Source organism: Varanus komodoensis, unplaced genomic scaffold (genome assembly GCF_004798865.1).
Source record: "Varanus komodoensis strain SLA01 unplaced genomic scaffold, ASM479886v1 scaffold55, whole genome shotgun sequence".
Lineage (NCBI taxonomy): Eukaryota > Metazoa > Chordata > Lepidosauria > Squamata > Varanidae > Varanus > Varanus komodoensis.
In genome coordinates, this window is record NW_025336157.1 from 1725817 (window position 1) to 1746643 (window position 20827).

General features: G+C 55.0%; 1 protein-coding gene and 1 long non-coding RNA gene across 4 annotated transcripts in view; one reads left to right on the plus strand and one right to left on the minus strand.

Moving 5' to 3' along the window:
- The window catches only part of LOC123032449, a 102700-nt gene that overhangs the window by 30166 nt on the left and 51707 nt on the right, over nt 1–20827 (plus strand). Inside the window, exon 3 of one of the 3 annotated variants that reach the window (XR_006416487.1) lies at nt 789–1495. The exons of the other annotated variants lie outside the window; for them this stretch is intronic. This is a non-coding gene — a long non-coding RNA (uncharacterized LOC123032449). Of the gene's footprint in view, nt 1–788; nt 1496–20827 lie in introns of those variants that run through there. 3 annotated transcript variants of the gene reach the window in all.
- Nucleotides 3895–20827, minus strand: part of IGSF9 (immunoglobulin superfamily member 9) — a 39391-nt gene continuing 22458 nt past the window's right edge. The window contains exons 5-20 of the mRNA XM_044448338.1: nt 19267–19384; nt 18640–18781; nt 17582–17727; nt 16819–16961; nt 16589–16729; nt 15644–15760; nt 15259–15409; nt 14791–14914; nt 14263–14438; nt 13090–13340; nt 12692–12776; nt 11536–11706; nt 10352–10442; nt 7278–8720; nt 5445–5590; nt 3895–4389 (exon numbers count right to left, since the gene is read on the minus strand). Coding sequence (XP_044304273.1) covers nt 4154–4389; nt 5445–5590; nt 7278–8720; nt 10352–10442; nt 11536–11706; nt 12692–12776; nt 13090–13340; nt 14263–14438; nt 14791–14914; nt 15259–15409; nt 15644–15760; nt 16589–16729; nt 16819–16961; nt 17582–17727; nt 18640–18781; nt 19267–19384 — 3681 coding nt within the window. The 3' untranslated portion in view covers nt 3895–4153. The remainder of the gene's footprint in view (nt 4390–5444; nt 5591–7277; nt 8721–10351; nt 10443–11535; nt 11707–12691; nt 12777–13089; nt 13341–14262; nt 14439–14790; nt 14915–15258; nt 15410–15643; nt 15761–16588; nt 16730–16818; nt 16962–17581; nt 17728–18639; nt 18782–19266; nt 19385–20827) is intronic.

The following is a 20827-nucleotide window of genomic DNA, read 5'->3' on the forward strand; positions in this document are numbered from 1 at the left end:
GATTTGTATCCCTCCTTTTTCTTTCTTACATTGTTCTCCTCCTGCTGCTCTCAATCTTATCCCCCCAACAACAACCCTGTGAAGTAGGCTGGACTGAGAGTCGGTGACTGGCCCAAAGCCCCCCAGTTGGCTCCATGGCTGAGTGGGGATTCAAACCCACATCGCCCGAGTCCCGCACTAGCTAATCGCACTCTCTCTTGAGTTCCAGGCACCCTTTTCTCATTTTATAAATTCTTCTCGCGAGGACCGAGGTAGGCAAAACATGGGCGATGGCATGACGAAAGTCTTCAGCAGTTTTAATAACCTTGGACAGCAGCTCCTGTGCTGGGGGCGAATTTGCAGGGATGGGGGAATCGGTAGGGTAAAGCTGCTATTGACCCTACAGGGATGTCTATGCCAAAACAGAAGATTTTCGGGCTGCGGGGCTTTTGTGCTTGTGTCCTGCTTCTCTTTGAGGCACTTGGACCCCTGTGGGAACAAACTGCAGAGGCACCTATACTCTGAGTGGACACAGCTTTCCTGGCATTATTTCAGTCCAGAACGCAACACTCTGTCTGCGCGCATCTAAACTCCTTTGTGGCACCGTCGCAATCCAGACCGGGCACCCTGCTTATGTTTTAGAAGGCGATCCCACACTGAGGCACCCACCCCAACAGTTTCCAAGTAGTTTGGTGTGCGATTTGCTCCACCTCCTGTGGTGGCGAACCTACGCTTTGCCCAGACACCCCAGAATTACTCTCCTGTCTCCGTACACTAAAGAATGCAGATCTAACCAACTCTTTTTCCAGGCTTCCCCAACCCAGCCTTCCAAGACACTTCAGAAGTCACAGTGCCAGAGAACTGGAAAGACTGAGGACAGGACGGAAGGAGGAATCCACAAAGTCTTTTCCTCGGCCCACAGTGCTCCGGCGTGAGTCACGCAGGGCTTGAGAGAATCTGCCATCGGTCCACCAGAATAAGCCATTTTCTTCCTGATCCTTCATGAATACAGAGCTTCTGCCCTTCCCTGTTTCAGCAGGCGACTTCTCCCCCTCACCCCTCCTCATCCCCTTGGGACCATGTGACTTGCTAGAGAAAGGCCAAATTTGGAAAAAGAGGAAACTTGCAGAGTTTTTCTTCTTCCCATCCCAGCACAGGGTCATCGCCTCCCCTTTAACCCTGAATTTGCTGCAAGGAAGCTGGCTTGGAAAAAGAGGCTGAGCGCTGCGCCCGGAGACAGGATTACCTCTGGGGAGGGCCCAGAGCTCTCTCTAGCAAATGGGAATGGGGCTGGGTGGAACAGTCTGTGGTCAGTCCTGCCCCTAAGTGCTTTTCGAGTGTCAAGCAAGGTCTTTTTTTTTTTTAAACAAAAAGAAAAAAGAAAAGGAAAAAAAACCCTACTACTGCTGACTCGATTTGGAGATATTTCCACCCGTCACTGCATTCCCTTGGAGATGTCAACGTGAAACTATGCATATTCCTGGTGACATAATAAAACGAATTTTTCTCACACTCAGAACGGAATCTCCCATTGGATTGCCGGTGGCACGAGCCCCCCATTATCTTGGAGGCGCATTGGGCAGGGGGGTGCATAATCATACGCTCCATTGCCCAGCCAAGTCTGTGATGCTCCTTCCATGCCGCCCCAGAGCCAAGTTTGGACCGGGACTCGGGAAATCGGGGTTCTAGGCCTGCTCAGGCAATGAATAAGCAGGTCGCACTGGCTGGCTGTGGGCCCCCTGCTAGGATGTGGACCGTTGGACGCTGCCCAGCTGTGGAAATTCTTCACGGCAGACTCGTGGCTGTGCAGGGTAGGGCTTCCCCACCTAACCCTGTGGCATCTGTGCCACGGAGAACTTCTGTGGGGTGCTCCTTGCCGGCAGCTGTGACTTCCCACTCTGTAGCGAATTTAGGAAATCTAGGTTCCCATTTGCTTTTGCCCTCTTAACTTCTCTCGTTCATTATTGCTTCCACAGGTGAGGCCTTGTGCTGTGGCCTATACGCTTGTCGTTTTGCCGCAGTCCCTTTTCCCTCCTCCTCCTCTTTGCTGCCTGTTTTACATTGCACGTAAAGAGTCATGTGAGTGGAAACCTGAGTCAAACACTTGACACAAAGAAAGATACACACAGCTCAACAGAAAATAATAAACAAAACCCTAAAAAATAAACAGTGTGCAGCAAAAACTAAACAGAAGGAAACAGCTTTGCATCCAGAAAAGTTACGTTGTCGAACTCCAGTCAAGGACGTGTTATTTCTCTGATTTCGAACAGTTTTTTCACATGGAGAAGCAAAGAGCAAGGCAGGACATGAACCGCCCAGCCTTCTGTACACCTCCAACCCTCCGGGCCTTTTGCTTTTGAGATACAAGCTAGCAATGCCCACATGCTTTCAAGCAGGGCTTTGGCACTGTAAGAGCTGGAGGTTTGATTTAAAAAGGCAGAGGAAGGCTGAAGGTCTCCGCGAGCCGAATTCAGCACCCGACTCCATCTTGAGTGGTGGCGTGGAATGCATGAGGACTCGACTGATATATTTCCAAAGGTCTGAAGAACACAACGGACCTTTCACGGTGCAAATGTCCGGGCTTGCAAAGCAGGGGTTCACAACCTCGGAGCCAGGGGCCAAGCCGGCCCCCGATTTTCCAGGCTACACCTCTTTCCCTGGCCCTGCCCTCTTTCCCCGAGCACCAATCATTGCCTTCCCAGCCTTTGTGTATTTTTTTTGTCCACTTCCCCAGTTCTGAAAGGTTGAAGTGTCTCCCTCAAGACTCCGTTCTTGGCGGCAAAGTATTTCAGCTAAACCTTGGTGCAATTTGTGGCCTTGTCTTGGAAAGCAGAGCCCCAGGAGCCTCTCTGAAATGGAATTGCTCCTGCATGCCAACAGTTTCGACACTCCATGAAACAAGTTTTTTTTAAAATATCAAATCGGCCACTGGATGGGGGAATTGCTGACCCTGTGGGCCAACCTACTGATTGCGGTCCGAAATCCCCAGCGAGAGTCTTCCCCCAGCTGGCTGCCCATCTTCTGCCTGAGCCCACCCTACAGGAAGGAAATTTGAACCCTCTACTGTTCCCAACCTTTTCTCCTACTGCCCAACCAAAAGCTGCCCTCCCGTAGCCAAGATCTAGTCCTACCAAAGCAGCAGCTGGGAGCAAATCTTTATCCTCTTCCCAACAGCCTTTTGGAGTTTTGAAGGCTGTTTTCCTGCCTCTTGTCCCCCAGCCGTCTCTTCTCCAGGTGGCAATACCTAGTTCTTCCAACCTTCCCTCATAGGGCTTGTTTCCCACTCCCCGTTTTTTCCCTCCGGGCCTCTTCCAATTGGTTTACTTGCCGCTTAAGGTTCCTCACCCAGAGCTGGACCTGCCACTTGCAGTGAGACCTGGCAAGCTTAGGGCGGAGTCCATGACTAGGACACGGGACGCTCTAGGAACGAGTGTGGCGAAAGGAGACGGAAGTGGTCAAGAGGAGTTTTTTCTCTGGCTCAGACCCAGCACTGAACGTGAGGTTGAAAGGAGCATGAAAACCCTGCTGGATTGATTGGATAGACTGAAGTAGACCAAATGGATCAAAGAGTGGATGGAGAGACAGAAATGAAGCCAATTAAGTGCAGCTTTCCCCAACAGGGTGCCCATCAGATGCATAGGGATGATGGGAGTTGTAACCCAACGCACCTGGAGAGCGTCTCATTAGGGAAAGCTGCTCTACCCTTTCCGGAAAGGGCTCAGAGCCCCTGATTGTGCAGAGTCAACCATTTCTGTTGGAAAAGTGACCCCTAGCTGACCCTGTTTCTCTCCTTTCATCCCATGCCGGTTCCTCCAATACACAAGACACCAAACGCAGAGTACTTTCTTTTTTTCTCCCAAAGCCCCGTTTTACAAAAACAGCACCCCAAACACCCCACCCACCCTGAGTCCAATATCAGGCTTGAAATAAACCAGTAGTTCCAACGTGTTTTCTCCTCACTCTGCCCCCTGTGCCCCTGGAAAGCTTTGCCAGTGCTTCCCCCACCGCCGTCTTTGGAGCTGCCGGCTGCATGGGGCAAGATGCCGTTTGTCAGGTGGACGCAAGGGGGCGCCACTCACCCCGCGGGGCCCGGATCCCCCATTTGCACGCGTGAAGGCAGGATTTCCCTGTGGTGGGGGGAAACCGTGGCCAGGCTGGGCTGCGGGGGCCGCTCTCACAGCAAGGTGGCCTGCTCGAAGCGCTCGTCCCTCTGCTTCTCGCCGGAGCCCAGCTTCCGCCGCCGCTGCTGGATGGCCTCTCGGCGCCGGCGGTAAGCCAGGAACTCTTCGCGCAGCGCCGCACAGCGCTCCTCGGGGCTGGGCAAGGGTACCGGGGAGCTGGACCCATCCAGGGCGCCCACCGACTGGGAATTCGAGGGCGAGCCGCTGCTCTCACTGGAGGCCTTCGAACCTGCAGGTGGGGAGGAAATGGCTAAGGCAGGGAGGCGGAACGTCTGTCAGCCCTTGGGCGGAATTCCAGCCCGGACAGGCTCTGGGGGGTTGCGTTCCAGTGCTGGGCAGGGCCGAAGGCAGAAAGGGAAGGTCCCAAAACACTGCCTGCTCTAGCCTGGATCTCACCCAGCCGGTAAGGAGGCCTTGGGGGAGGCGTTTCAACCTGGTGCGGGGAGAAACCACCGAACAATTGGTTGAGGGGGAAGGATGTGGCCGTCAGGGCATCCACGAAGGGCTGGGTCAGTCTCCAGGTGGGGCATGGGATACAGGATGGCCTGGCTTTTCCTGAAGCACGTGGCAGAGGGGAATGCGAAGCAACATAAACCTATCCCAAAGCACGGGTCTAGGTGGGCCTGATCTGATTGGAAGGCCTGAATTCAGGGTGGGGACTTATGCAGGGTGTGAGCAGCTGCTCCAATGAGACCCAGTGGAGATGAGAGGGACCCGCCCCCTTCAGGTGAAAGGCAGGCAGGAGAGATTGATTGATTGATAGCTTTTATATCGCACTTTTCACAGTGTCAGAGATGGCTCTGAGCACTTTATCATGCAGAGATGGAGTGGAGGGAACCAGAATACTTTGGGCTCCTAGGAGTGGCCGAGCCACATGCTTCTGTGGAAGGTAAGAAGCACAGTGTGAAGGCAACAGCCAGTCAGGACTGTGTATTCAGAGACAGGGTGCCTCTGAACATGGGCGGTCTGTCCCAGCTAATAGGTGAGAACAACTTCCTTGCAAGAATTTGCTTAATTCTATCATATAAACTGGCTGGAATAGGGTTTTTTTTTTTAAACAGTTTAGAATACATTATTTGTGCAGTCTGAAAGGACTAGGAACTTAATTTAAATGCTGGTACGATTTTTAGGATGTGAAGGTAAATCCTGCTCATGCCCTGTGCTTGGGCAGAATGAACTCTTGGTTCTGTCAACCAGCAGGCTTCTCAGACAGAGGCAGCCCTGCCGCATGAAGTATCAGAACCCCCCAAATCCTCCCCTGTCCTGTAGCCCTCGCACACTCACTCTGCTTCTCCAACTCATGTGCCGCGATGGTAGAGACTGGTCTTTTGGGGTTCCCGCTCCGAAACAGCTGCAGAGCATCCAGCAGGTCTGATTCCAGGGCAAACTCCGTGTCCCATTCGTAGTTCTCATCCACAGACGTGTTCCTCCTAGAGCCAAGCAAGTGGGGTGAAGCCAGGGGGTGAAAACTGGGTGGGGGGGCACATTCCCCATGTCTTTGATCCAAATGACATTAAAGAGAGGCATCTGTATCTATTAGAACTGGGTGGAAGCTGGGAGACTACCAATCAGTTGCAGTGGAAAAAGACTGGTTTCGGCCTGTAAACTGATGTTTGACACCCCTGCTTTGCTTGGAGCTGTCCGGCATTGAACCCAGAACCTTCTGCCTACACAGGAGGGGCTCAGCGGCTAAGTGACGGCCCCCGCCATTCTATCCTGCAAGGGCGCACAGGCCGTTTCCACGCCCTCCTCCATCTGCAAACTCTTGGGCCGAAGTTCATGCAGTGCCTGAAAATTAAAATGATAAACACCACCACCTGGTGGCGACTTTGGACCTTGCGAGAAAAGACGCTGAAGCCTCGGCTGGAAGCGACAGCCCATCCTGCAAGGCAGAAGATGGTTTGCATGGAACGCCCCACCTTGTGGGCAGATGCATGTTCGGCTCGGCAGAGCCAGCTCCTCCTTTTCTGCTTGGCTGCTGCGGAGCGGCTGAAAACTGGCCCTGCTGCAGTGAAATCCCACTTCCTGCCTGGGTTTTGCTCAGGTCTGGTCATGCTTCTGCGTAGATTTTTTCAAGGTTGACTTGGGATTGCAAAATCGAGACCCCAAGAGGTCTCTTGGCAGGAGTGGCCTGTCGCTCCAACGGCAAAAAGGCATGCTAGCGCACCGGAGACGACCTTCTAGGAAACTTGGGAGAAGCCTACAAAGACATGGGAGTCCCGCTCAGTGCATGACTGGGACAGAGGGGAGGATGACTTTTAGAGCTCTGCAGATTCTGTTCAACGCTTGAACCGGTGGGCCAGTTTGAAGAGCAGAACGAACCTTTCCCCCTGAACGCAGAGCTCCATCGCCCTGCCCTTTGTGCAAGCCACAGTGAAGCAAGGAAACTCCTAAGCAAGCCACGGTTTCTCTGGGAAACTGAGAAATCATGGATTGGGAACCCTTGGCTTGGTTTCCTTCTCAATCCCCTGCAGGCCTCCAGATGGAGGTAGTTGAGGCCCCATCGGTGAGGGTGTTCAAGGATAGGCTGGACATGCACATGGCGGGCATGTCATGAGCAGAGCCGGCTGGAGCCGGGGGTCAGACTAGATGGCCCGGGAGGCGCCTTCTGAGTTGCACTGTTTCTGTGTTTCTATGAGGCAGGGAGACAGGCTTGGTTTGGAAAGGGGAACAGTGAGGGGTGAGCCAGGCCTATTTTGCACATCCATCTGCGTGTATGTGTGTGTCTGGTGTGTGTGTCTGTGTGAAGGGGGGTGTGCATGCACATTCCTTTTATCCATAGCTTTTTTAGTCTCCCAAAAGGCACCCAAAGCAGCTGATGTATCATGACTTAAACAAGACAAATTTTGGGCATGTGCCTGTAAATGCGCACGTGGGATTCAGGGACTCATGTTGGATGCTCATGCCGGCACCGGTCAGCCTGGCGCGCTTTGAACTGTGGCACCACCCATGGCTAGCCTCCCGCCTGCAGCCCCTACCAACTCTTGGGCCAAAAAGGCTCCTGTATGAAAGCCCGGTTCTCTGTGGGTCTGCTAGATGGGGCATTCCGTCCAAACTCCCTTCTGTTGCACCTGGGCCTGGTTTCCCACCTGCCACTGCCTGGGCCGGGCGCCTTACCTTTTACTGATGGGGACAAGCGAAGGCTCCCGTTTCGGCTTGCCCTCGTCTCCTGCGCAGCTGCCTTGCCAGCCGGTCACTTCTCCAAAGGGGGAACTGAGGCAGCTGCCCGCCAAGGACGGAGCCAGTGAGGGGGGCCGTAGGAAGGACACGCTGCCCCGGCCACTGCTTTGGCTGGTCAGGCTGCCCCGCAGCAGCTTCTCGGCAGGGAGGCCTTGTGCGAGAAGGGCCGGGGGCAGCTTGTGCCTCTCAGGGGGCGGCTCTGCCACACGGAGCCAGTCGCGTTCCGGGGGGACAGCAGTGCATCCTGGTTCCGCCTGGCCACTGGCCACAAGGGGCTGGGCAGGTGAGAGCGTCCGCAGCCAGGGGTCATGCTCCATGGGCTGTGGGGCGTCCGCACTGGAGCCGAGGCGACTGGGGCAGAGCGAGGAGCCGGGCAGGGCGGCCTTGACTGGGCCGGTGTTGGCGTCGGGGGGCCTGAGCAGAGCTTTGGTCAAGGCCTTTTCCTGGGCCATGTCCGGAGTCGCTTCCACATCCATGTAGGCCGGGCAGGCCAAGGTCTTGTCCTCGTCTCCCCGTAGGGTGAGTTCAGGGCTGCCGGGAGCCTCCGGGAGGGCCGGCTTGGAGGGTGGCTTCCCGCCTCCCTCGTCCTCCTCTGGGGGCCAGTCGCCATCCACATTCATCTCCTTGAAGAAGGGCAGGCTCAGATACTGCAGGATCCCGCTCTGGACTGAGGCGCTGGTGCTGATGTGGCCGTCCGGAGGTCCGCCGGATGCCGGCAAGGACGGGCCCCCCAGCCAGCTTACTGGCGAGGAAGAGGCAGCGGCAGCCACCCTCCGCAGATGCCCCTCCGAGCCCTGGGAAGTCTGGGCCTGTTCGGTGGTGGCACCATAGGGCACGGTGGCGACCGGGCTGATGTTGGCAATGCACAGGGGCATGGCTTCCTCCGTTGGGCTGCTGCTGCTGTAGTCAAAGTAGCGGCCCTGGCAGTAGCCGGAGGCCTTGGCTTCGCGGCGGGCCTGGCCAGAGTGCCTCGGCCTCAGGGGGATGCTCCTCTGCCAGACGGGCTCCTCGGGCCCAGCTGGAGAGCCGACCTGCAGGTAAGGCTCCGGCCGGCACACGCTGCTCTCCGAAGAGGCGAGCGACAGGGAGAGTCGCTCCGCCAGGGCTGCCAGGCGCTCCCGGGGCCGCTCCTCGCGCTGCACCACAAAGCGGCCATCGGGCCCGCGGCGGATGTGCTCCAGCGGCAGCGGCTCCCCGGCGTGGCTCTCGTAGAGCATGTACTTGGAGCCCGTCCCGGCACGGCCACCGGCAACAGTGAAGCTCAGCCGGGAGGCGCTGGCCTTCTCCCCCCAGAGCAGGGTCCGGCGCAGGCTCTGGCATGGCGAGGTCTGGAACGCCGGCTTCACAACACTGTCTGGGCTAGCAGAGCCTGTAGAATTTCTGCGATGGAAGGAAAGAGCCCACATGTGTACCTCTCCAAATCGGCTGAAAGGAGCCCTCCTCTGAAGGCCACCCAGCCCGACCCCCTGCCCCAAAGCACGGCCCCCCAGCCTCCAGAGGCCCGGTTCTGCAGAGTGCTACAAGTAAGAGCTAAGCTGCCGAAAAAAAACCTTGCATTAAAACAACCCCACGCAGACACAACCGTTCAATGGCCGGCAGAAGAGGGGAAACTTCCACATTTTAAAACTCGCCCGGTCCCAGAAGCGTCTTTTCAGAGAGAAAGCCACATGCTAAGGGAGAAGCTGAGCCCAGAGCTACCTTTCTATGGGAAGGACGTGTTTTCGCTTGCCTTGGCTTAGTGAACGTGTGCCTTAAAGCAGTGGTAGCCAGAGGCAAGAAAAGACTGCAAAACCTTTCCAGAGTCCTGACCCAGAGGCAGCTGTCTGCCATGAACCCAAATTGGGGATGATGGGAATTGGACTGATGTTGAGAGGGTCCCCAAGAAACCTTTGGCAATAGCTCATTGTGGGATTTCCTTGACCCAACTACTGGAGATGTCTGTAGTAAGGCAAAGTGGTATACGATGCAGTTTTCAGATTCCTGCGTATCTGTTTTGAATTTTTTTTTTCAAACACACCACATCCAGGGGGCAGCAAGAGCCCCCCACCCTCAAGCAGTCATAAAATGGTCACCCTGGCAGGTCACTAAGCACCGATTTCCCAGAAGGCAATGTGGCAAGGCTAAAGGAAAAGAAACTTGACCAAGAACCTAAGGCAAAATTGGGGCAATCTTCCCCCCTCATTTTTTGAACCTCATGATGATGACGTGCCAGCATCCCTGCTGAAAATAAAATAAAAATTAAGAAATGGGATGAAAAACAAGGAAGGGGAAAGAAGCCCACTGGGCACCATGTTGGAGGCCCCAGATATATTGTTATGTGCCATCAAGTCATCTCCAACTTTTGGGGACCCTAGAAACGGAAGCCCTCCACAACGGCCGATCCGTGAGGGCACCGCTCTGCTCTTGCCAATTCAAGCCTGTGGCTTCCTTGGTGGGGTCCATCTATCTCATAATTGCATAAAATGACGCATGGCGATAAAATGACGCATGGGGATGAGCAAGTGGTAAGAGATAAAGTCCTTCCTGCAAACTCGTTACGCAAGAACTGAGGTCATCCGGTCAAACAGCACGAAAGGAGATTCAGAACGCAGGAGAGGGATTGCGTCGCCATGCCTCTCAGAAGCAAAGGCGTTTGTTTCCGCGGAATGTGGCGATGTGGCAGCAGGGCATCCGATAAGCACACGGCGGAAAAGGCCCTCAATGGCTGCGAAGCTCGAGGTTGACGGGCAACCTCGGAAAGCCAGCAGCTGCGGAGCATCCAAGCGAGTGTCCTTCCGCCTGCCAGTTCCGCTCGCCCGCTGTGTGGCTGTCTTGCACCGGCCACGTCGAGCAGCAGCGCGGTGGCGAAGTGCCCCCACCCCAGCCGCGTTCGATGCGTCCCCTTCCCTGCCCCGACTCCCACGCCGCAGCCCGCACAAATGGGGGTGGTGGGGGGAGAAAGCCACAGGAGGGAGGGGCAGACCTGGCATGAGCGGGAGGAGGAAGTGGCATCGTGCGATGGTGCGACTTACTGTGAAGGCAGAAGCTTCTTGTTGGGGGAGAAGACGATTGGTGGATCTGGAAGGTCATGAGAACACAAAGGGGAAATCACATGGAGAGCAACTTAAAAGGCAAGCAGTGATGGAAGGGGACGGGCGGCTGCCACGCCGCGGCCCACAGACAGACGCACACGCACACACGTGCCCCAGTCGCGCCCTCTGCCTGGCTCCCCAGCCCCTCCCGCTTCGCTGCCCAGGTTCACAGCAGAGGGCAGACCCATGCGTGATCTGTCGTCAGTCGCATCGTGCACGGAATTCAGTCCCTTCTAGAATTATTGGTTGCCATGCTTTGCAATCTGCAGTTTTTCTCTTTATCATGTTTACCGTAAGACTGCCAGCTGCTCAGATGGCCCCATATGTGGAGAAACGGACGGCGTAAATACATTTCAGTGAGCAAGTGGACAAATAAGACCCTTGAAGCTAGAAAGGGAAACTAAATGAGAACGGGAAGAAGCAAACTGGCTGGGTGAGCCTACAGGAGCTGGAGCACAGCTAGAGCTGATTCAGTCTGGGATCTCGTCCCATCTGTTTCCTTGCCTCTACGTACTTCCTTTAAGCGTCAACCAATTCTTTCAAGAGAAAGCTCTTTCACACTCCTCTCTCTCGGGCTGTTAAGGAGCAGCAGCTCCAAAACGATCAGTGTTGAAGTCCAGTATCGAAGGGGTCATGTTCAAGTAATAACTGGAAAGAGGGCCCAGGACTGCGGGGCCATTAATGAGAAGGAGCCATTTCACCCGTGAGCAGGACGGCCGAAGCCGGGAACAAAACATGGGCAGGGCTCCATGGATGAAAGCGCGGACTCTGCCCCAGGAAGCAGATTTTGCAGCTGCTGCCAAATGCTCTGGTCCTTCTGTCCCTGGAGCACCTCCCTCCAGAGGAAAAGTAAAGCCGGGAGCAGAAAGTGCCCAGTTTCCTCCTGGAACATGGACATATGCTCTGCAATTGAACAGTGTCCCTTTCTCCCGCAGGCTTGTTTTTGAGGGGCAGGACCAAGAAAGGGTGCAAGGAGCCTCCAGACTCCCTTCCACGTGTGACCCTCTTGGATCATGCCTTCCACCCACCCGCCTTCCCCAGCCGTGCTCGGAAAGCGCTGCCTCATGGACACCCCTCCGTCTGTGCCCTTTGCGCCAGAGTGACCGTCACCGTCCCCTCCTCACCTTGCCTGCGTTTCCGGAGACGGGCAGCTCGCCTGCGGTTCATGATGCAGGCCGCCACGGTGCTGAAGATGACAGCTGTGCTGAGGAAACAGACGCCTCCGATCACGCCGGCCAGCACGGGCTGGGGCAAGAGCTCCGGGAGCTGGGTACGGGACGGATACACCTCCATGCCTGGGAGGGAGAGGAGGAGGAGTTGGAAGGCACTACATCGCAGCCATTTATAATGGGTGCGAAGACAAGAAAGGAGGCCCTGCTGCGTCACGCCTCTCGCACCACCATGGCCAGGGAGATGCTCCCAGGGGGCCGCCAAAAACACAAGGGCAGGCAGGCAACACAGTCTTCCCCTGGACTTTGCAATCGGGAGCAGACTGCCACTGGGCATGGAGGTTCCCTGTCAAGACCAGTACGCCCCTGTGAAAAAGTGTCTTCCCCTTTTAAAGTCTACTTGGAAGCAAGCCCTCTGGAGTGCAGCGGGACTTACTCCCTGGTAAGGGTGTCAGGAGATCCTGCTACATGGGGATGAGTTGCGGAGCATAAACACATTTGTGTGTGCGCAGTCCCCCAAATCAAGTGAAGGGACCTTCCGAGAGCGGACCTCTTGCAGAGCCCGCTATTTCTCAGCCGTTCCAACATCAATCCAACAAAAAGTGCTCAAAACAGATCACTGGAAAAAACATGCACATCCCTTTCCTTTTGCATTCCTGCTTTTCATTGATGCCTTTTTGCAGTAGCCCTTGATATTGTCAGTTGTTATTCTTCGTATGTATTTCTTAATCCAATTTGTAGACTGGCCTAGGGCAGAAGTTTCCCATATGGCAAGAATTCAAACGAAAACAAAATCGAAACAGAACGCACCATTTTAAAAGAATCACAAATGGCTTTAAAAGCTGAAAAGAGCAGCAACTGTGCAACTGCAAAAGCAATTTAAAACAAAAGGATTCAGTGCACCTAGATATCCGCAGTAGCCCCAAAAATGAGTGCAAAAGCCCGAGAAAATCCAAAGCCCATTTTCTAGTGCTGGAGAAAGAATAAGGGGTGTCATTCTGCAGCAACACTGAGCCCGGGAATGGCTCGGCGTAAGTTGCAAGGACTCCAGCAGCCTCCTTGGATTAAGCCAGTCCCTGGCACAACCCCAGCCCAGATCCCAAGGCCTTACCTGTTGTGGAAACATTGACTGCATTGCTGGGGTCGCTGATGTAGTTGCCAGCAAAGGCCACCAGACGGAACTCGTAGAAGGCGTCCTGTCGGGGGAAGAAGACGCTGTGAGCAGTTGGTGCCACGGGGTGATTTAAAACCCTGGATTTTCAAACCCTTGAGACGGCCGTGCGTGTCACTAAGATTGTGCACGTTTCCTATTAAGACATTGGTTATTTTCGGGACATTTGTGTATTGCTCCATAGCTGGCTTGTTTTAAAATCCAAACACCGAGGTTCCCGGAAGGTGAGTTGTCAGAACAGTGGCTTGCTTTTTGGCCTTCTGTACCCTTGTTTGCCACTCGCTACGTGCACAGCTCCAGAGGGGGTCAGTTCTGGAACCAGATCCTTCTAAACCCACCTTGATGAGTCCAGGCACCAGGAACTGCGTCTCCGAGCTGGGAATGGCTCTCTCCAGCACCTCCCAGGCGCCCTGGTCTTGCCGCAGCTCCAGGGCGTAGCCGGTCAGGGCCACGGAGAACTGGTACGGGGGTTCCCACAGCAGCAAAACCCCTCGCGTGGTCTCGTTGGCCGTCAGGGACTGAGGTGGGGAAAGGAAGATCTGGAATTGGGTAGTCGGGGGATCTGATGGCACGGTGCTTGTTGGGAAACCTGAGAAGGAGAGAGGGCAGGTGGATGAATGAACACCCATCTTTTGGCAGCAGCCCATTTCAAGTTCCCAATGTTCCCAACTCAGCATTTGCAAGCCGGTGATTGGGAATTTCAGGCCGGAAGACCAGAATCAAGTGGAAAACCATTCAGGCCTCCCTCTGTCAGGCACATACGTGTCTCTGCTTTGGTTTCCTGCCTTCCAAATTGGAAGTGACGAGGATGCAAAACGACACCTCAGAAATCAAACCAGGAAAGTCTGCAAAGGCCCCAACTGGCAGAGGGAAGTTCTATTGCTCTGCTGTTCTTAGCGGGCCCCTTTCTCAGTGCTTAGAAGGAAAACCCTTCTTTCCAAGAAGTTGTTGGGTAGAGGGAAGAGTTTTTGTCTGTGCAGCTAAGGGGGCAGAGCCAGGGAAGGAAGTTCTAGAGTGACGGAGTGCTGTGTCCTTCTGAACCGTGCATCGCAGAAGTTGACTTGCAAGCAGACATGATGCTCCTGTTTGCGGATAAGTACGACTGTGTTTGGAATGGCCCTTGAAAGTCTCTCTGAGAAGCGGTGCGGTGTAATGGTTACAGCACTGGGACTCGGGGGACCTGGGTTCAAGTCCCCACTCAGTCATGGAGCCAACTGGGTGACTTTGGGCCAGTCCCAGACTCTCTGCCCAATCACCTCACAGGGTTGTTGTAAGGATAAGATTGAGAGGAGGAGGAGAATGACATAAGTTCCTTGAAAGGAAAAGCCGTGGGGTACATATAACTGATAAATAAATGATAATAAATAAATGGAATTGGGACTTCAGGCTGGAAAAGGCCAGTCACCCCTGTTTTAGGGTAAAACCCACTCGCGTGATTTCGGACATCATTTCCTAATACACAAACAGTGGCGCGTCACAACAACCAGCACACCGCAGGAGCCCCTTCTCACCCAGTGGCACGGTGGTGACAATCTCACTGAAGGGACCGCTGCCCAGCTTGTTCTGGGCCAGAACGCTGAACTGGTAACCCGTGTCTGGCTGCAGGTTCTCCACCAGGATGTGGGAGGCACCGGCGGGCACTGGCAGAGACACCCAGTCGTGGTGAGGGCGGTTGAAGCGCTTCAGCCTGCGGAAGGCACAGACATGAGGAGCAGAGCAGCGGTGGGGAAACCGAGGCCTGCGGAGCCAACCCGGCTTGGGAGACCATGACCACGCCCCCTTCCCTGGCCCCACCCCTTTGCCCCCTGATCTTTGTGCACCCCCCATTTGAAAAGCGGAACTCCTTCTGTGTCGTAGTGAGAGGAGGAGGGAGCTTAAAACTGCAGTAACTGCTATTTTGGGTACTTGCGCCCCCGCCTTTGCTTCTGGGCACAGCCACCACTGCAGGGCAGCCTCGAGAGCGTCTGAGAAACTGAATTCAGGCAGAAAAAGTCCCGCCGTTTAAAGAGAAGCATCCCAGCAAACAAGGAAGGACTCACAGCGGCGTGTACCAGATGCTGAACCGCTGGAAATAGCCGCCGTCAAAGCCTGGCTCCCAGGTGATGTTGACTGCCTGCTGCAGGGGCAGCACAGAGACGTTGGCCACGGTGTGGGGGCTGGTGCCTACCGGGGGGAAGGAGAGAAGAGGGGAGTGGCTCAAGCAGGGCAGTGACCTGGGCCGGACAGTGAGGTGGTGAGACTGCCGGCCCTCCTGCGGCTTGCCTCAAGCCGGGAACCGGCGCTCGCTGCCCGCCAAGAGCTGAAACGTGCTTCGTGGAGGCTCTGTCTTCCTGCCCTGGAGAACAGCCACTGGAGACGCTGCTCCATCCACCGAGGGCCCGCCTGAACGACAAGCCACCCGCTACTAGCGACATGCTTTTCCGGCTTTGCAGAGGCCCCCAAGAGGGCGCACGTCTCGTTCCCCCCTTCCGCCTGTTCCGTGATGGCCCTTCCCATGGAACACTCACCCAGCACGTAGACGGTGGTCACGGCGCTGACCTGGGCCACGCCGTTGTTGGCGACGCATTCCCACAAGCCGTGCTGCTCCTTGGTCAGCGGGCGCAAGACCAGGCTGCCGTTGCTGTCTGCCTGGGCATTTGCCAGGGTCTTGCTGCCCAGCTGTGGGGGCAGAGAAGAGTGAGCGGTGTGAGAGTCCCCAGAGCACCAGCCCCCCAGAAACTAGATCAGAGCTGCCAGCTGCTGAAATCAGGAAGACTGCATGATATTTTGAAGCTGCAAGGAAGTACCAGACGTGGCCACGGCAGAAAAACACCCCTTCCTTCCCAAGGCTAGCAATGTTTCTGGAAGGTGGGATCAGGATGCGATTGATCTTCAGCAGTGCCTTTGCCTTACCTTGGTCCATGAGAGGACAGGCGTGGGGTCACCTCGGGCAGCGCACGGAATGAGCAGCTCTCGCCCCACCTCTTGGAAGTACTCCTCCTTCGGTCGCAGGGTGAACACAGGTGGGTCCTAGGACAGAAACGCGATACGAGCCGTGTGAGGGGTCTTCGCCAGCATCTGAAATGGGCCAGTGGGGAGACAGAGAGGCAAGGGGAGGAGTCTTGAGGGCCTTGCAGCATTACTGGCCCACCTCACCTCAAGAGCTCATGGCAGGTGGCAGTAACGGAGAGCCCAGTGACTTTGTGCAGGACACCACAGATGCAAGGCTGTAAAGCCTTCAGCTTATTAGGAAGAACACCAGAGAAAACTGCCTTGAAGTGGCTTCCCCTGTCATTTCGTAGATAAGAGCTGCTTCTGCTGTGGGAATGAAACTGTTGGGCTCAGCAAGGCAGCTTCGCTCCCAGGATGGGGGCATGAGAGCCTGGAAGCCTATCAACAAACTCCACAACAGTGGGAGAGAGAAAATGTATTGACTCCACAGGAAGAGGCGTTGTCTCTTGTTCTGAGATCAGGCGATGCGTCGCTTGTCCAGGCAACTACGGAGGGCCATCAATCAGGTCCCTGGTCTATCAAGAGAACCAGTTCAGCCACAGAGCGTGGGACTGCAAGCTTGTCTCCGTGTGCACCTATCCCGCACTCATATTTCATCATGACATGCAGGCGACCGTGTCTCATCTTCGGCACAGGTGGTTGTGTGTTTTCCTAAGAATTCTCAGATCTAAAGCGAGGTGCCCTGGCTGAACCAGAGAGCCGAACAACAGGCTGCCATGGAACAGTAGCAGAAAGTAAATGAATACCCCGAAAGAGAAAGAAGTCTCTCTCCTTTGCCTCTTAAAACGGAAGGTTCAGGTTTACCTTACGCACATGCTCACTCATGTTGCTTTCTCCACCACTCACCTTCAAGAGGACTTGAGTGGGGGCCGAAGAGCCAGCAGTACCGTAGCTGTTGTACGGGATGCAAGCGTACACACCAAGGGCATCGTCGTTGCTCGTGGCAATGACAAGGGTGCCGTCCGGGCTCATGGACCAACCAGGGAACTGCGGGAAGGAGGAGCTCTGATCAGAAGAGGGTTCTCAGACAATCTGACGGGCAAAATCCGTCGGGTGGCTGCAGAGGTCATGATTACCTTGTCTAACTCTAACGGCTGCCCATCTTTGGTCCAGTTGATGAACAGCAGTGGAGGGCTGGCTTTGGCGGGGCACCTGATGGTGCCTCGCATTCCTATCGGCAGGAGGGTCTCCGGAGGCATGTCGCCCGCTCGCGCCGGATCTGTGGGGGGACATGGCGTCAGACAGGTGAGGCAGGAAGGTGGTGGCATCACGCATGTGCACAGGTGGAGCCGGAGGAGTGACAGGGAGCCGCAAAGCGGGGGCTTGTTTCTTGGGGTGACTCCTCCAATCTTTGACCCGTGCAGGACCCTGACAGACGGGTGCCAGTGCCACGATCCAAGCAACATGTGGGAAACAGGAGGGATTTTCTGTGGACTGCCTGACGCCACAGGATGGGAGCGCCACACCGGCTTTCCTGGTCCAGAAGAGCCCTCAGCCAGGATGTTGTCTGGAGAAGCAACCCTCAAGCAGACATCTTGACCAGGGAGTGCGGTCGGTTGCCCCGTCCTCCCTGCGCAGGGGGGGAAGATGGGAGGTGGGCGACCACCGTCAGAGCAACAGTGGGGACTTCTCTCCCCAGTGGCTTCAGGTGAACAGCTTGAGGATGGGGCAGGGCACAAGGAAGAAGCCTTTGTGGGCCGGGTGGGGAAACATCCGCAGTCCGGATTAGGAAGTTTCCCTGTTCCTGCAGGAGAGGCTGCTCTGCTTCCAGTCCAGCTTCTCTGCCCCCTCAGACGGCTGCGGCCTGGGTCGACATTGGCGGAGAGCAGCAATACTCACACAGAACAGTGAGGAAGGCCGAGGCAGAGGGGGATCTCCGCAGCCCGTTGCTGGGAACACAGGTATACCGTCCCGAATCTTCCGGGGTCGTTTTCTGGACCAAAAGGCTTCCATCTACCAAGACACGAATTCGGGACTGCAGGTGGCTGAAGGAGTGGGGAAGAAAGAGAGCATGAAGCAACTGCAGGCTGGAAGGCATTGTCTCCTGCCCCCTCGAACCTTCAGCCACTTCTTTGGAGCTCCCCGAACCAGACTTCCTGGGTGCTTGGCAAGGTTCTACCAAAGCAGTGCGCTCAGCTTTCTTGATTGGCACACTTTTTCTACCCCTTCTGAGCCCGTTCCAGGACCTCGGACATGTAGAAGGAATCTCAGTACCTGAAGCTTAAGCCAAGCCTTAAGAAGCTCATATTCCCCCTGGGCATCTTTTCCCCTCAATCTGCTGAACAAACAGGCTGATACAGCCTGGAGGTGTGGGGAGAGCAGGGCTGGGATGATAGCACCAATCCAGGAGAAGGAGGTCACGGAGCCACTGATGCCACCCAGGAGGAAGAAGGTACCCAGGAGAGAGGACCTCCTGATGGCCACATGGCTATAGAACCTCTAGCTGACAAACCTGGGCCGCATGGGCCCCAATCCTGCCCCTTGGCCCACCAGAGGGCCATGGCTGGTATTCCCAGTCATCGGGCACTTTGCTGGCTTTTGGGCAAGCCTTTTGGCTCAGTGTAAAAGCTTGAAATACTTCTCTGGAGGCTCTGTTGCTGACAGGGAGACTGTGGAGCTACGGTATCTTGGGCCTTTGGCCCCCCCCCGTTGCCCTTGGCCCCTCCCACCCCTGGAATGCACCCACTGAGGAGTCTCCGAAATGGCATCTGGTCAGCAGAGTGACGGAGAGCAAGGACCAAGAAAGAGGCCTGGACCACCCATGGTAAGGATGAAGATCCAGCCATTGTCCGTGTGTGCTCACCCAGACACCTCTTGCATGTGGGAACGCTACTCACTCCACCGGCCAAGTGCCCACTGAGCAAGTATCTGCCCCGCTCCAGTCCCACAGTACCTACCTGACATGGAAAACATTGGTGCTCCCTTGGAACCAGCTGTAGGTAAGGTTGGCGGGGTAGGCTTCAGCTTGGCAGGCCAAGAAGGCATCTTGGGTGACGTTGACCGTGATGTTCTGAGGAGGCACCACGATGACCGGTGGTCCTGGAGGAACGGGAGGAAATCCACAGCCTGAGGGGGCTGGGAAGCGGCGCACCAACGATGGGGTCCCAACACAGGTGGCAGTCTTGGAAGCCACACAGTTTCCCTTTGGGGACCGGCGCCATTGTTTGCGCCCATGACTGTTCTGCGTCACTCCAGGATTGCAGAGAACCCTTTGGCAATGGAGCGTAGCTGAGTGGTGGAACAGACTGTGTTGCATCCGGAAGGCCCAAGGGCAGTTCTAGGCATCTCCAGGTGAAAAACTAGCCAGTCATTCTTGACTCTTCCTGCTGGGGACCTGGAGGTGCAGCCAGTCGGAGCAGTCTAGGACTGGGCAATGTGTGACCTATCATGTCTAGCTACTGGATCTGTTGGCAATCGCTCATGGAGGAGATGGTGCCGAGCTAGCTGGCAATAGTCGCAACAGTTCCGATGTGGACCCTCTGCTCAGCCTGACCTGGATAGTTGCTGCCCTGTCCCTTCCTTACCTTGGACCAACAGGCGGGTCGTGTGGGTGATACTTCCTTCCTCACTGGTAGCCTGGCATGTGTATGCCCCGGCACTGGCCCGATCGACACTGGCAAAGAAAAGTGTCCCGTTCTTCACCTGGCAAAAAGCACAGAATGATTCAGGCAGGGCTTGGGCATGGCTGGAGGGAACCCTACACACACACACACACACACACACACACACACACACACAGATCTGGCCACCAAGAACTCACACATCCAGGCAGTGGCGTTTTTCAAGACCAGCAATCCAACCTTCTCCTGTCACCATGTCCGTCCAGATCGAACCCTCTTTTCATCCAGCTCTGTTGGTTTTACACCCTCCCATTTTCTAGTTTTTTTAAGGGATCGGACATCTGGCTGCAGCTGACCGATCTCAGGATTCCAGTAAAAGAATAATGCTGCTCCCGTGAGCCGGAAGCTCAGGCAGCCCTGCTTTAAGGAATCCTCCAACCATGTACTGTAGTTTGCATTCCGTAGTGACTGGATGGGTTTCTGTTTCTCTCTGAATAACTCAAGAATGCTTTGTAAGCACAGGGGTTTCTTTGTTTAACAGAGAGAGTTGTTGCTTTCAGGGGCGTTCTGACGGCTTCAGCTCTCGCTCCTGCAGTTGCTGGTGCGCATGTTTTATGCAACCTACTACCATATCTACTGGCCTGTGAGGCAACTCTTGTGTAAGAGGAGGTTGATATTTTGGGCTGCTTTTCTTGTGTTTATCATATGTCGGGCATATGAGATGACTCCCAATTTTTGCTTTGTTGTTTTCGGTTTGAAGGGTCCTCTTATACACCCGTATATAAGGGTATAACTTTTGGGGGGAAACCTGTAAGTATCTCTAGGAAAAAACCAGCCGGTATCTTTAGAGACGTTGCGTTTGCCCGAGTGGGCCAGCAGGGGTCAGTCCTCTCTTGAGAAAGAAATTTATTTCAGGTCCGGGAAACAAGTCCGTCCTTGGTGGGAAACTAGTCTGTTCCTCTTCTGGCCCCGATGCTTGACCCCAAGCTCCTATAGGTGGGGACAACCTGAAGTCACCAGCTCCTCTTCGGCTAGTCGCTGTTTTGAGGGCTAACCCAAACCGGTCCCTCATTGGCAGGCGGCACGAGTGAAAGGCAGGCAGCATATTGGCAGTGGCAGCAGGAGGGATCCTTGCAGGATCCCTGTAAGTCCCCAAAGAACATAATTATTTATTATGTTTGTATTCTGTCTTTCCGCTGGGGGCATAGCTTTCACAGTTTTTAGCACCAAGAGAAACCTAATTCGTAACTACAGTTTGGGTTGGTATTAAAAGTGGGAGAGAAGGGGCCCTGGAAAGGCCCTGGGGAATAGGAGCGTTCTTCAGAGAGTTTCCACACTTTAAAAAAAAACTCTATTTATCAAGAATTGCAAAAACAAATTACATCTCTTTTCTACATAGTCACCTTCCCTTGCGATGCATTTTCCCCAGCGCCATAGCAGCTTTTTAATGCCATCCGAAAAAAATATAAAAAACGTATTTATAAAATATAAAAATGTGGAAAGCTTTTGAAGACCCCTTGTATAC